General features: G+C 38.9%; 1 protein-coding gene across 1 annotated transcript in view; it reads right to left on the reverse strand.

Moving 5' to 3' along the window:
• Window positions 1-14916, reverse strand: part of ATG7 (autophagy related 7) — a 148762-nt gene that overhangs the window by 61808 nt on the left and 72038 nt on the right. Inside the window, exons 10-12 of the mRNA XM_021713167.1 lie at window positions 12470-12560; window positions 10995-11139; window positions 4255-4413 (exon numbers count right to left, since the gene is read on the reverse strand). Coding sequence (XP_021568842.1) covers window positions 4255-4413; window positions 10995-11139; window positions 12470-12560 — 395 coding nt within the window. The remainder of the gene's footprint in view (window positions 1-4254; window positions 4414-10994; window positions 11140-12469; window positions 12561-14916) is intronic.

A 14916-nucleotide genomic window follows, 5' to 3' on the forward strand; every position in this document is an offset into this window, starting at 1 on the left:
ACCAATAGTATGTTCCTTTCTGTTGTATAACTATACCATAATTTGTTTATTCATTTTCCTATTGGTGGTGATTAGTGTTATTTCTAGATCTTGACTATTATGAATAAAGTTGCTATGGATATTTTTGTATACATATTTCAGTGTATATATGTTTTCATTTCTCTTAGGTAAATATTTAAAAGTGAAACTTCTGGGTCATTTTCCTTTCTTTTCTTTCTTTCCTTCTTTCCTTCTTTTCTTTTCCTTTTTTTTTTTTTTTTTTTTTGAGCTGGGGGTCTCACTCTGTCATCTAGGTAGAAGCTCAGTGGTGCAATCACAGCTCACTGCAGCCTCTACCTCCTGATCCCAGGTGATCCTTCTGCTGCAACATCCTGAGCAGCTGGGACTATAGGCACTTGCCACCATGCTTGGCTAATTTTTTTAAAAAATTTTTGAGAGATAAGGTCTTCTTATGAGTTGGCCTTAAAGTTACTTGAAGATCTAGGGTCAGAATATGATTAGCTTTGGTGAAGTAGATTTTAGAGTAAAAACCAAAAACAGACTTTCTAGTTCTGAGGGAGTATTAAAGGTTGCCCAGGCCATTCATCCAATTAAACCACCCTGTCCCTGAGATATGTCACCCAGGGGAGATTGGGTGGCAGGTGTTCATTTCTTTGTACTTTCCTGTGAATATAGTATTTCAAAATTTAAAAAAGGTCTATCACCCATTCCTTTTTTTCCCAATTCTAATGTCACTAGACTTTAAGCATTGAAATTAGAATTTTGCAACAATTGAACAGGTGAGGGATGGCACAAATTACATAATCATTGAACCAATCTTTCTAGCTTTCCCTGGGAAGTATGTACTTAACTCACCTCACAAAGGCCATTTTTCTTCCTTGTAATGCTCTTCCTGGCCTGTGGCCTCTCCCACCACTCTCTGCTCATTGCCTGCTTCTCCCAAATCCCTTCTTATTCTTTCAGAGTTCAGTCCAAATGTCACTTCCTCAAGAAAGTTTTCCCTGCCCTCCCCACATCTGTTCAAGTCCCAATCTTCTACAGCACTATTTCAATTTTAATTAAATAGCTATGTAATTATTCAATATGTAGCTCTTCAACTAGAATACAAGCTTTATGAGGGTGGAACCATGTCTTGTTCACTTAGGTCTAGCCTTTTCTCCACGTCCTGGTAGAAGGAAGGTGATAAATAAAATCTGTTGAAGGAAGAAACTATACTAAATCAAGCATAAAGTCCATTAAGTCTTGCTAACCAATATGTTAAATAGTTTCACAAGTAATTTTAATGGATTTAATGAATTATACTAGTATTTTGATAGGTTCTATATATTATCTATTATTATTTACAAGCCATGAGAGACAAAAGTATAACAGACTTGAGCCTTGAGGTCTCCAGGACTTAACCCAATAGAAAGAAACAGAATAACACAATGTGAGCGCTAAAGAAGAAGCTACATTCTAGTGGGTTGATGCTTCCAAGAAAAGCTGGACTTGATCTCTCAGGCCCAGCATGGCAGGCTTTGCTTCCGCCTTAGTCTCCTCTCATCTTCCTTGACCACTATGCTTCAGTCACCCTGGTTTTCATTCAATTCCACAAAAGCACTGCGCTTCTTCCTACCTCAGGCATTTGTATAGACAGCTCTGCTACCCTCAGAGATACAACTAACTCCCACTCATCCTTCAGGGTTTTTTTTCCTCAAGGAGTCTTCCCTGACCCTGCTCCCCTGTTTTCCCTAGTCTAGGTCAGGCTTTCTTGTTACACATTCTCATGGAAACTGAGCTACTGTCTCATGCACTTATTACAACTGTAAGTTCCATGTACGTTAGAGGGAGTTATGTCTGCCTAGTTCTCCTGTCTCAGGCACATAGTAGGCCTTACATAAATTATCTGTTGTTGGGAGTGTAAATTAGTACAACCTCTATGGAAATCAGTATGGAGATTTTTCAAACAACTAAAAGTAATATTGTCATACCATTTGATCTAGTAATCACACTGCTAGGTATCTTCCTAAAGGAATAGAGGTAGTTAAACAAAAAAGACACCTGCATTAGCACGTTCATCACAGCACAATTCACAATTGCAAAGATGTGGAATCAACCTAAATGCCCATCAACTAATCAGTGGATAATGAAAATGTGAAAGCACATACACAAACCATGGAATACTAATCAGCTGTCAAAAAGAATGAATTGATGTCTTTTGCAGCAACTTGGATGGAATTGGAGAACATCATCCTAAGTGAACTAACTTAGGAACAGAAAACCAAACACTACATGTTCTCACTTATATGTGAGAACTAAACTAAGTATCTGCAAAGGCATAGAGAATGGTATAAAGGATACTGGAGACTCAGAAGTGGGACGGGAGGGTGGAGGGGTGAAAAATCACCTACTGAGTACAATGTGCACAGGTGAGGGTGGGGGTACACTTAAAACCCAGACTTCTTTGCCACTGGTCAATGCATCCATGTAACAAAAAACTATTTGTACTTCCCCAAAAGCCATTGAAATAAAGAGAAAAGAAAATTATCTGATAAGTGAGTAAATAATGGAACAACTGAACAAACAAATAGGGGGAATCACCCAAATCCAATGGCTAGGATTTGGGTAAGCAAAACTTTCAGGCAACTAACGAGTGGCAGAGCTCAGATTCAAAGCCAGGTCTGTCAAGACCCCAAGGAGAGTTCATTATACTCTCCAGTGACAGACTGCATTGTTCTTCCCAACGCTGCACTTCCTTCCTGTAGTAGACTTATATACTCATGTCCTTTGCAGCATGGCTTTGCAGGATCTCCCACTGGGAGAGTATACTGACCAAGCCCATTCATGTTGGACTTGGCTCTGTATCTTGCTTCAGCAATGGAAATGGAAGACACTGCACTGAGCTGAGACTTTAAGAGATATGACAATCAGTAACCCTTTTAAGCTTACACCTTCTACCATAAGAAGAGTAGGACTCAGATGACTGTGCTTCTTTAACCTATATTTTGAAATAATGACATACACAGAAGATCAGAACCTGATTCAAAGTCTGGAGTTCAGCCTAGCCCTGCAGTTGAACAATAGCCTGCCTGCATGCCAGTGAGCATGAAATAAATGTTTGCAATTAGAAACTACTGAGATTTGGGGATAGTGTGATATGCAATATTGTCATAGCAGAAACCTAACTAATGATGTGCCTTCTCATTGACAGGGTTGCAACTTATTCTATTTCTTTTCTTTTTTTTTTTATCCCCCATTTTATTTGAATTTCGAAAACTACAAGAGACAGCAAGCAATTTATTCTTATTTCTTTTGGCATCCAGCCCATAGCTGGGTACATAGTAGGCAGAAAATCAATATTGTTGAACTAAATCCAGTAAACGGCATTCCTCAGAGATGCTAGTGAAATGGACAATACCATTAACACCGCCTCTAAAGCAAAGATTTCTAAAATGAATGAATCTAATAAGAGGTGACCAACGAGAGAAACTTTGAGAAAGTGCTAAAATGAATGAATTTAATAAGAGGTGACCAACAAGAGAAACTTTGAGAAAGTGGGCTTTTCTTGGTTCAAGCTGAGAGTGTCTTCTGGCGCTTTAAGTATAGGCAGATACTCCGGAGACACTTAATCTAAATTCTGTCAGATAAATTGATTAAAGCATTCAAGATGCAGAATCTCTTTTGTTGTTGACTTTAAAAAAAAAAAAAACTTTTAAGACTTTGAATCAAATGAGCTTTCTCTTGTTATCTGATATTTTTCTTGTTACCTGGTGTTTCTACAGTAAATGATGTAACTCAAAAATAAGAAGCAGACGGAGTAAAAAGCGAAACTTTCAGCCCAATCTTTCTTCTGCACAGAGACTTCCATTCAATTTAATTTCATAAATCTGTATTAAGTAATCACTAAGTATTCTGATGACAGGAAAAAAATTTTATATCTGAGTCACTGTAATTCCCTTTGAATCAAACAAGATATAACAATATACAAATTCCCAAATTCCTCAACCTAAACTCATATAATGCTTTGCAACCTGAAAAACATTTTCATAGAGTCTCATTTCATTTCCACAAGAATATATGAGAGTTTCATCATGTTTTTAAATCTCTGCCTCTGAGATGAGGAAACAGAGGCTCAGTCACCTGATGAGTGCATGGCAGGAAGTGACAGATATCTGGTTCTGTTTTACCAATACCACAGTGCTTCATTCTTCAAAGGCATAAATACTTATAGATCTAGGAGAAACCCTCTGATGTCCCCCCAAAACATCCACATACCACTCCGGGGAATATTTTCTGGAGTCGGTCTGCTGCAGCCAGAGCCTTGGGCTTTCCGCCCCCCAAGCAATCTTCAAACTCATAGAGAGGCTGCCTCACAGGATTGGAATAGGAGATCTTGGCATTGTCCACAAATGTGATGTGTCTGACGCCCCAACCCTGCATGGAGACAGGAGATCATGGTGTGTTTCTGATGAACATTTCAGAGTATATCTCTTGAAATCTCAAAAGGGGTGTTGCTTTGGTCTTGGGAACCTCAACATATAGGAAACTTCAGAAATTGAATTTGCACAATTCAATTTTTGAAAAACAGAAGGTTATTCCTTTAAAAAACAAATTAGGTATTCAGTGCCTGGTTTCCTGAGGTAATGAGACTAAAAAATGTCAGAGTATGTTTGACTAATAATTCATTATTTTTAACAGCGGCACCAGAGAAAGATGTGAAGGTGAATCCAATAAGAACTATCTATATTGTTGGGTTATTTTTGTTTTTGTTTTTTTGAATTGGAGTCTCACTCCGTCACCCAGGCTGGAGTGCAGTGGCACACTCATGGTCACCCCAGCATCGACCTGCTAGGCTCTGGTGATCCTTCCGTCTCAGCCTTCTAAGTAGCCAGAAGTACAAGCATGCACTACCATGCCCAGCTAAAATTTTTTTTTTCTTTATTATAGAGACAAGATCTTGCTAAGTTGCCCAGGTTGGTCTTGAACCCTGAGCTCAGACAATCCTCTTGCCTCAGTCTCCCAAAGTGCTGGGATTACAGGCTGTGTCACCGAGTCCAGCACTGTGTTGTTTTTAAAAAGATTAGCAGTAGCCCCTAAATGTCCTTGATTTATCTTAATGAATAATTAAGTATAAATAGCAACTACTCTTGAAGCTCACTTAAAGCCTGAATTAACTTCTTACAAAAGTGGCCTACAAGTTATTTCCCACTATATAATATTATAGACTATTTTGTTCTATTTCTCCAGGGGGCAGAAGCCTCATTAATAATCTGGAACTTAGGGAGCAACTCTACAGTTTAGAAATAGTTTTCATGATTTCACAGACCTCAATTATGTCTCCTATAAAGTTTTCTAGAACCATATAATTTTAAAGTTGGACAAGATCTCTAGCATCTTTAGTCCAATCACTTTGTTTTACCTACATGGAAACTGAAGCCCAGAAAATATAAGTGACTTGCCTAAAATCATACATCCAGTTAACAGGATATATATATATATATATATATATAGAGAGAGAGAGAGAGAGAGAGAGAGAGAGAGAGAGAGAGAGAGAGAGAGAGACCTCCAATGAATGGTTAGATCATAAGCAACCAAGTGAAGAGGACTACTTTTTGGAGTGAGGTAAGGTGGGTATATTTTAGTAGATCATAAGAAAACAAAGTTACCTAAGAGAGATCCTACCATGACTGACTACAAAGCTAAGAGTCTGCTCTCTTGCGCGCGCTCTCTCTCTCTTATTTCAATATACTACCTTAAAAGCTATAAGACTCAGGAAAAAAAAAAAGTTATGAGACTCAATTAGACTGATAGTTTCAGAGTGACAGCCAACAAGGAACCAAGATTTATTTTTGTCTTCAGGGTTGAGAACAACAGGCCAGAATCCACATTCATAAGATAGTTCAGACTGGCTGTTTTGTTTGGTCTACCCACCCAATTTTGTAAGTTACTTATAATAGTTAAACAGCCTACCATAGAGGGGGAATAAAGGTAGAGAAAACCCAAAAGTCACTTGTGCTTGCTTAGGGAATATTTATTTCTAAAGTATTTTTGCATATCTTAAAGGAACTGCTGAGTGGATAGCAAGGAAGGCAGTCTGGGAACATGCTGGGCAGTAGGAAGAAAGTCAGATACATTACAAACATGCCATAGGTTAGTTACATACAGGTGTATTTGCACAATTAACTTTTGGCTTCCTGGAATGCTGCACAGTTTAAATGGCTAATCTGCAAAGATTAAAGAAAGTTACAACACTCAATGGTGGTGAGAATGTGGTGATGAGAAAACCATTTTACTGGTTGAGAACGCTAAACTGGTATAAGTTTTCTGGAAAGCAGTTTGGCAATATGTTTCTCAAACCTTAAAAATAGTCATATTCTATCTATAACTTACTTCCAGTAATTTATCCTAAGAAATAATCTGACACACTGACAAAGATGCCATCACAAAGATGTTCTTTGCAACACAATTTATAATTGTAAAACACTGGAAACAATGCTAAGGCTAAACATTAGGAAAATGGTTCAGTAAATTATGTTTCATCACATAAAGAGGCATATTCTATAGTCACTTAGAAGGCTTTAGGCTGGATACGGTGGTTCACACCTATAATCCCAGCACTTTGGGAGGCTGAGGCAAGTGGGATCCAAGGATTACTTAAACCCAGGAGTTTAAGACTAGCCTGGGCAACATAGCAAGACCTCGTCTCTACAAAAAAAATCAAGCCTGTAGTCGTAGTTACTCGAGAGCCTGAGGCAGAGGATTGTCTAAGCCCCGGATGTCAAGGCTGTGGTGAGCTGGGATCATGCCACTGCACTTCACCCTGGGTGACAGAGTGAGACCTCAGCTCAAAAAAAAAGGCTTTAGCCAGGTATGGTAGTATGTGCCTGTAGGCCTGGCTACTCAGGAGGCTGAAGTGGAGGAGCCTAAGTTTGAGCCCAGCTTGGACAACAAAGAGAGACTCTTTCTCAAAAAACTTCTTCTCTGTTCTTTTTAAAGTTATATATCAAATAAGATTGAAGAATATGTTATAAACAGTGGAAGGAAAAAAGTGAAAAAGTGGTAGCAAAATGGATGTCTTCTTTCCTATTTTATGACTTTTATACTTTACAAATGTTCTATAATAGGTCTATGCTGACTTTATAATTGTTTTAAGTGTTAGGAAAATCTAACTACCTAGTAATTCTAGAAGCTAGAAAAAGTCAATAAAATTAATACCACAAGCCAGGTTCGGTGGTTCAGCCTGTAATCCCGCGCCTTGGGAGGCTGAGGTGAGTGGATTGCCTGAGCCCGCGGGTTCGAGACCCGCCTGGGCAGCGAGACCTCATCTCTACAATAAATTAAAAAACTAGTCGGGCATGGTAGCGCATGCCTATAGTTCCAGCTACTAGGAAGGCTGAGGCGGGAAGATCGCCAGAGCCCAGCAGGTCAAGGCTGCGGTGGCCAGGAGCGGCTACTGCACTCCACTCTGGACGACAGAGTGAGACTCCAACTCAAAAAAAAAAAAAAAAAATTAATACCACAAAAGGAGGAAGAAATTAATAAAAAGTACTTATTAATGAATCTGAAAGCAAAACAAAAAACAAAACTATAAATAACTTAGCACTAAGTTATTTATAACTAATAAATAACTTAGTGATCCAAAAAAGACTGATACAATTTGTCAAGCTTCTCTAGTAAAGCTAAAAAAAGAAAACATAAATTCAAAACATTAGTAATGTGGAAAGATTTTTTAAAAGATAAAGAGATTTGAAAAATGGTAAGAGAATACCATATATATTCTATGTCAATTAATTTTTATTTATTTATTTATTTTTTTTTTTTGAGTCGAAATCTCACGCTGTCACCCAGACTGGAGTGTAGTGGCCGCTCCTGGCCACCGCAGCCTCGACCTGCTGGGCTCCAGTGATCCTTCCGCTTCAGCCTTCCAAGTAGCTGGAACTACAGGCGCGTGCTACCATGCCCGGCTAATTTTTGATTTTTATTGTAGAGATGAGGTCTTGCCAAGTTGCCCAGGCGGGTCTCGAACCCACGGGCTCAGGAAATCCACTCACCTCAGCCTCCCAAAGCGTGGGATTACAGGCTGGGCCACCGATCCCGGCTAATTAATTTTTAAAGTAAGACGAAATGGATAATTTTCTAGGAAAACAAGCTGACTCAAATGCAGATTAAAATCTAAAAAGGTGAGTCAACATAGAAACATTTATAAGAGTCCCTAAAGATTCCCTGCATACCTCCCTATTGGGCAACAAAATTCCAAAAGACATCAGGCCCAGATGGATTTACAATTAAATTTTACTTCACCATGGGAACAGATAATTTATATATTTCAACTGCTCTAGAGCTTAGAAAAAGGCAGAATGTTTTGGGTTTATTTTATAAAGCTAGTATAACTCAGCTATAAAATATACAAAGATAGAACAAGGAAAAACATTACTAGAGACCAACTTGACTTATGAATTAAGACAAAAATTTATAAATAAAACATTACCAACTGAATTCCATAGTGCATGAGAAGAAGATACTATGAACAAATAGGGTTTATTCAAGAAATGCTTCACATTAGAATACTTTGTCTTAATAGATGTATTTGAAAAGAGTTCAGGGCCGGGCATGGTGGCTCAAACCTGTAATCCCAGCACTTTGGGAGGCTGAGGTAAAGGGAATGCCTGAGCCCACGGGTTTGACAACAGCCTAGGCAACTTGGTGAGAACTCATTTCTACAACAAATAAATAAATAAATAAGCCAGGCGTGGTAGCGCATGCCTGTAGTTCTGGCTACTTGGAAGCCTGAGGTGGAAGGATCGCCAGAGCCCAGCAGGTCAACGCTGGGGTGGCTGTGGGCGAGCCACTGCAGCCCAGCCTGGGCGACAGAGTGAGACTCCAATTCAAAAAAAAAAAAAGAGCTCAACATTCATTTCTGATATAAATTAGCAGAAACAGAAATTGACTTTTTTAACTTTATAAAGAGCAATTACCAATATCAAAAACAAAAACAAGAAGTATTCTCATTAAAGTTGGTAACAAAACTTACTCATAGCATCACAAAGATGTAATGTGAGAGTTACCCAACATTACTGTGGAGTTTTAGTCAATCTTATAAGACAAAGAAAATAACCAGAGACATAAATATTAGTGCAGAATATTACCAACAAACAAAATTCAAAAGAATCAAATAAAAAAACTATTAGAACTAAGAGAGCTTAGAAAGATGGCTAGATAAAGATGTTAAAACTCACTATCTTTCCTATATCCCAGCAATAATCAATTGGAAAATTTAACAGGAGAAAATATCTCTAAAAGAAAAAAATCATTAAATATGTAGAAACAACATATTTAAACTAAATAAGATGTGCAAAGCCTATACAAAGAAAATGCCACTGAAAGACAAAAATGATCTAATTAAATTAAGAGAGCGACCAGGCTTCTAGAACTAAGAACTAATGTCACAAGGACATAAATCACTTCCAGTTTATCTATAAATTCACTGTAATTACAACCAAAATAGTGAGTAGAAATGTAGGAATAAAAAAATAGATCAATGAGTCAAAATAGAGACTCCATTAAGAGACTTGGTTATATAAGGGAATTTAGCATTTGATAAAATGAAGAAATAATTATTTGGATTATTGAATAACTGCCATTAAAACAACTGACTTATCCATTTTGTGTAAAGCAGTTAAATCTTTACCTCTCATTATATGACAAAATTCTACATTGATAAAGATCTAACCATAAAAACAAAGAGTTCTGTAAACCATAAAAGAAAAAATTGTGATACATAATAACATATAATTGAAAAAAGACATCTTTAATAAATTAAGAAAAATATTTGCAACACATTAAGAAAAAAAGGTTAATATCCATAATAAAAAGAACTCTAGATAAAAGAAACACAATCCAAAGGACATGAATAGAAGAAATAAAATTCACAAAAGAAATAAAACTAAGCCGGACTCGGTGGCTCAGCCTGTAATCCCGCCCTTTGGGAGGCTGAGGTGAGAGGATTGCCTGAGCCCGCGGGTTCGAGACCCACCTGGGCAACTTGGCGAGACCTCATCTCTACAATAAATCAAAAAATTAGCCGGGCGTGGTAGCACGCACCTGTAATTCCGGCTACTTGGAAGGCTGAGGTGGAAGGATCGCCGGAGCCCAGCAGGTCAAGGCTGCGGTGGCCGAGAGCGGCCACTGCACTCCAGTCTGGGCGACAGAGTGAGACTCCAACTCAAAAAAAAAAAAAGAAATAAAACTGAACTCACTTGCTAATTTAAAAATGCAAATTAAAACAATAAAATGTTATTTGTTAACTGTATTAACAAAGATTTTAAAAGTTGATACTATCCAATTTTGGCAAGAGTGTGGAAAAAAGCTACCTCTCACATGTTCCTAAGAACTAGTACAACATTTTCGGAAGGTAATTTAGTTTGAAAAAATGTTTTAAGTAAAAAATAAATATATAAATTGTAAATTCTCTCTAGCATAGCAATTCTACATGTAGGGATTTTTTCCTGAAGAGATAATTCCATGGATATGTAAACATGTAAGCATAAAAATGTCCTCTAACAGACAACAGAGGCTCTATACAAAAGTGGCCACAATTATTTTTCTATCAAATTAAGAATAAAAATCCATTATAGACAGTATGCCATGATTCAATTTTTATAAACACAAATAAATAATAGCAAAGATGGCAAAGTTCTCAGTCTCTCTCTCTCTCTCTCTCTCTCTCTCTATCTCTCTCAATTTAGATAGGCCTACAATAACATCTGGGAAAGACAGGCTTCATACCAATCCATGAAGTCCGCTTAATTTTGAGAAATGGAACTTGGGATGGAAATAGAGGAAGACTTTTCTGTTTCTATCTTACAAGAAAAGCACATATTTCTCTTATATTTAAAAAAATACTGAGAAAATAAAAACAAAAGAGAGGGACAGAAAGGGAGTTATCTGGGAGACAGAAGGTAATCATGAAGGGAAGCCACAGCTTCAAAGGTGCCATGTGGCCCCCACAGACTTACCATCAGCGTCCTAGCTACATTGCAACCCAAGGTGCCAGCTCCAAGCAGCAGACATTTGACAGACACAACCTTGTCCAAGTCTAAAGTAGGGACCAATCTCCAACACATCAATTTGAGGTTCAGATCTACTGATGACTCAGCTAACCTAGAAAATGAGAGATTTTTTCATTTGTGCTCCCATCTTGTTCTAAAAGATATAGCTATGGGAGAAAACAAGAAATAATAAGCACATCAGGATCAAGCGGAAAAGATGAAGATTGAAGGTAAGTGGGAATTCTCACCAGAATGCATGCCATGTGGTCCTCTGCAATTGCTAGTTGTGAGCCACAAAATTGACACTGAGCTCCTACAGCCAATGTGAAAAGGGAAGCATGACCAGTTCTAAGAATTATTGTGTCCAAGAATAAAAACATACTAACAGAAAAGTTTTTCCTAGTACTGAAAACAGAAATTTCTCCCGAGTAGGCTCGGTGGCTCAGTCTGTAATCCCAGCACTTTGCGAGGCTGAGGTGAGTGGATTGCCTGAGCCCGCAGGTTCGAGACCAGCTTGGGCAACTTGGCGAGACCTCATCTCTACAATTAATTAAAAAATTAGCTGGGCGTGGTAGCGCACGCCTGTAGTTCCAGTTACTTGGAAGGCTGAGGCAGAAGGATTGTCAGAGCCCAACAGGTCGATGCTGGGGTGGCCATGAGTGTGCCACTGTACTCCAGCCTGGGCAAAGAATGAGACTCCAACTCAAAAAAAATTAAAGAAACTGTTAAAAAAAAAAAAAAAGAGGCCAGGCATGATGGCTCACAACTATAATCCCAGCACTTTGGGAGGCCAAGGTGAGAGGATTGCCTGAGTCCATGGGTTTGAGACCAGCCTAGGCAACTTGGTCAGACCTCATCTCTACAGTAAATCAAAAAATTAGCTGGGTGTGGTGGCCCATGCCTGTAGTTCCAGCTACTTGGAAGGCTGAGGGGAAGGATCGCCTGAGCCCAGCAGGTTGAGGCTACGGTGGCTGTGAGTGTGCCACTGCACTCCAGCCTTGGTGACAGAGTGAGACTCCAACTCAAAAAAAAAGAAAGAAATTTCTCCCAGGCCTCCCTAATAAATAGTGCAATTAAATTGGCTCTTAAATAGTGCTTTCCATGAAATATTTCTTATAATTTCCTTCAATGTGGGCCAATAAAACAAAGCTTAAGGGCAATGAATAAAGAACTGAAAGGTAATACAGATATACAAGTCTGAGAGTGAGAGCTTGAAGCAAGAACAAAATTTAAATGTCTAAAAGAATCAATGCCTTCAAGATATCAATCATTAATACTAATTCTCACATCTAACCTTAAGAGGTAGCAAAGAGAAGAATACCCATTGTCGATATGAATGGCAACCCTAAACTGAATGAAGCAACACAGAGTTGGCCTGACAGAACTTGGCATGTGCCCTGGTTATGAAAAGCCCCAATGGAGAAACAGCTTCATAAACATACCTTTTAGGGTCCATACATTCACTGAGGTTCACCATCCTTGGTCCCATGCCTCCTTTCTGGTTCCTTTCCCAACCAACTGCTTTAGGACAATCTTAAGCAAACAAAACACTAAGTTTAATAGAGGAAGGAAGAATAAAAGACAAATAGGTCAAGAAAGTTTGCACAAAAAAGGCTGACATTCACAATGGCCCATCCAACTGATAAGCTTCTAGTCTGCTTTTTTTCTCAGAGGTTTGAGGGCCTGAATTTCCACCTACTTGTCATAGGTACTTCCCTATCTTCCTCAGCTACTGAGAATCTTATATAGGGACTATCAGACCCAAGCATATCTTCCTGTACAAGAGCTCTTGAAATAGCCCTCAACTTTGGCCCTAATTGCCTCATCTTTCGTCTTGACTGGAAGTTGCTCAAAGAAGACATTCATATTTGGGGCGGGTATGACCCTGTGGAGGGCAATCAAAGCAAGACAAGCTGACATGTAACTGCAGCATACCTTCATTGAAGTTTCTATAGGGATTTGAACCTCTAAGTTCAGTATGTCCCTTGGTGCCCATCTTTACCACGTCCTTCTGTTTGGCCTCTCCATGTTGCCACCGTGTATGTGTGTGCAGATCACAGCCCAAGATGACTGTCCCTCGGTTAAGCTGCCCTCTCCTTTAACCTCATCTTTATTCATTCAGAATTTCCTCTTTCCTGATGTATCCCCTTTCTACAGCCCTACTCTAACCCCTGCTTGGGAAGGCTCTATAACTTCAAATAATTCCAATTCCAGTAGTTCCTGAAGTATGCCCTATTTGATGCTCTCAGAGGATAAGGATCCCGTGGCTAAACAGATTGGGAAACACTTACATACTTATATTTATGCTCTATATCCAGCCCCTACTACCACCCAAACCTGACATTGCACATGGAAATAAAAGCTCTGAGAAGCCTACAGCAAAGAAACCACTTTATTTGATTTGGCTTCGTGTTTCCCAAATTTATACTGCTCTCCTTATCTCCCTCCCTCCCCCCTAACATCCTGTAACACCAATTAAAATCTCAAGGTACACATTCAGGGAAATTGTGCTCTCTCCTATGGTTGCAAATTTCTCTTAAAGATCTCAATTGCTTTGTAGAATACTCCAGCTACCTCACATTAATAGAAGCATTGCTTCCCTGGTGGTACCACAGCCTCGTAAATCTTGCTAGTGAGACCACCCACTCTCTTATGCTCTCTACATCTTAGGACTTTTGTTGCTCTCCTTTTCTCATTGAATTATCACAGTTCACAATAAGCCTCAACTCCTAAGCAAAGAATTCACCTGCCACAACCTATACTTCCAGAACCATCTCCAATGTCTGCCTAACGATCTCTGAAAGAACAGAAATTCCATGGCTTAAAGTTAAGATGTAGGAACTAGGAGGGGAAATCATGTTTTTCTAATTGTAAACTGGTTTTCTTTGGTCACTCTCCTATTTTTAGATTTCTATCAACATCTAATTTTCCTTTCCTTGGGAAACTTTTTAGCTTTTGGCCTTAAAAAAAATAGTATTAATCATTATAATTATGGAATCTAAAAGGTATTGATTTCCTTTATACAATCTCTGCATGGGCTCTAATTTGGCTGGCGGGGGGTCATTCACAGCAAGAAGCCAGAAAACAAATGTTCCTCCCCATTTTAACTAGTGTGGCCCTTTTTCTACAATTTAAAAAAAAAAAAAATTGTAGTATCACATTTGAGGGCTTTTTTGTGTGTGTGTGAGACAAAGTCTTGCTATGTTGCCCAGGCTGGTCTTGAATTTCTGGGTTCAAGCGATCCTTCTGCTCTAACCTCATGAGTAGCTGGGATTATCGACATGTACCACTTCTTAAAGAGGTTAAGACAAGAATTATTTTTCTGGGGGAAAAAAATGAGTTCAGACCTGCTACTAATACATATTTTGTTTGATTTTCTTACTATTATGTTAAATTAAAATGCTTCTCTAATACACAGCACAGGAACTCAACAAGAACTACAGAATCACAGTCTAGTGCTGTAATCAGTAACTACAGCCTAGGTTTTCTCCTATTACAGATAAGAAATTATAAGACAAAAACAAAACAGCATTTCAAATTAAAAGATCTCTATACTTTTAACACATCTCTATACATCTGTTGGACTCACACCTGTACTCCCAGCCACTTGGGAGGCTGAGGAAGGAAGACTGCTTAAGCCCAGAAGTTGAAGGCCAGTCTGGACAACATAGCAAGACCCTATCCCTTAAAAAAACAAAAAGGCAGCCGGGCTCGGTGGCTCAACCTGTAATCCCGCGCCTTTGGGAGGCTGAGGTGAGTGGATTGCCTGAGCCCGCGGGTTCGAGACCTGCCTGGGCAGCGAGACCTCACCTCTACAATAAATCCAAAAATCAGCCAGGCGTGGTAGTGCATGCCTGTAATTCTGGCTACTTGGAAGGCTGAGGCGGAA

This window comes from Carlito syrichta, unplaced genomic scaffold (assembly GCF_000164805.1).
Source record: "Carlito syrichta isolate Samal-C Ts95f unplaced genomic scaffold, Tarsius_syrichta-2.0.1 Scaffold304318, whole genome shotgun sequence".
Lineage (NCBI taxonomy): Eukaryota > Metazoa > Chordata > Mammalia > Primates > Tarsiidae > Carlito > Carlito syrichta.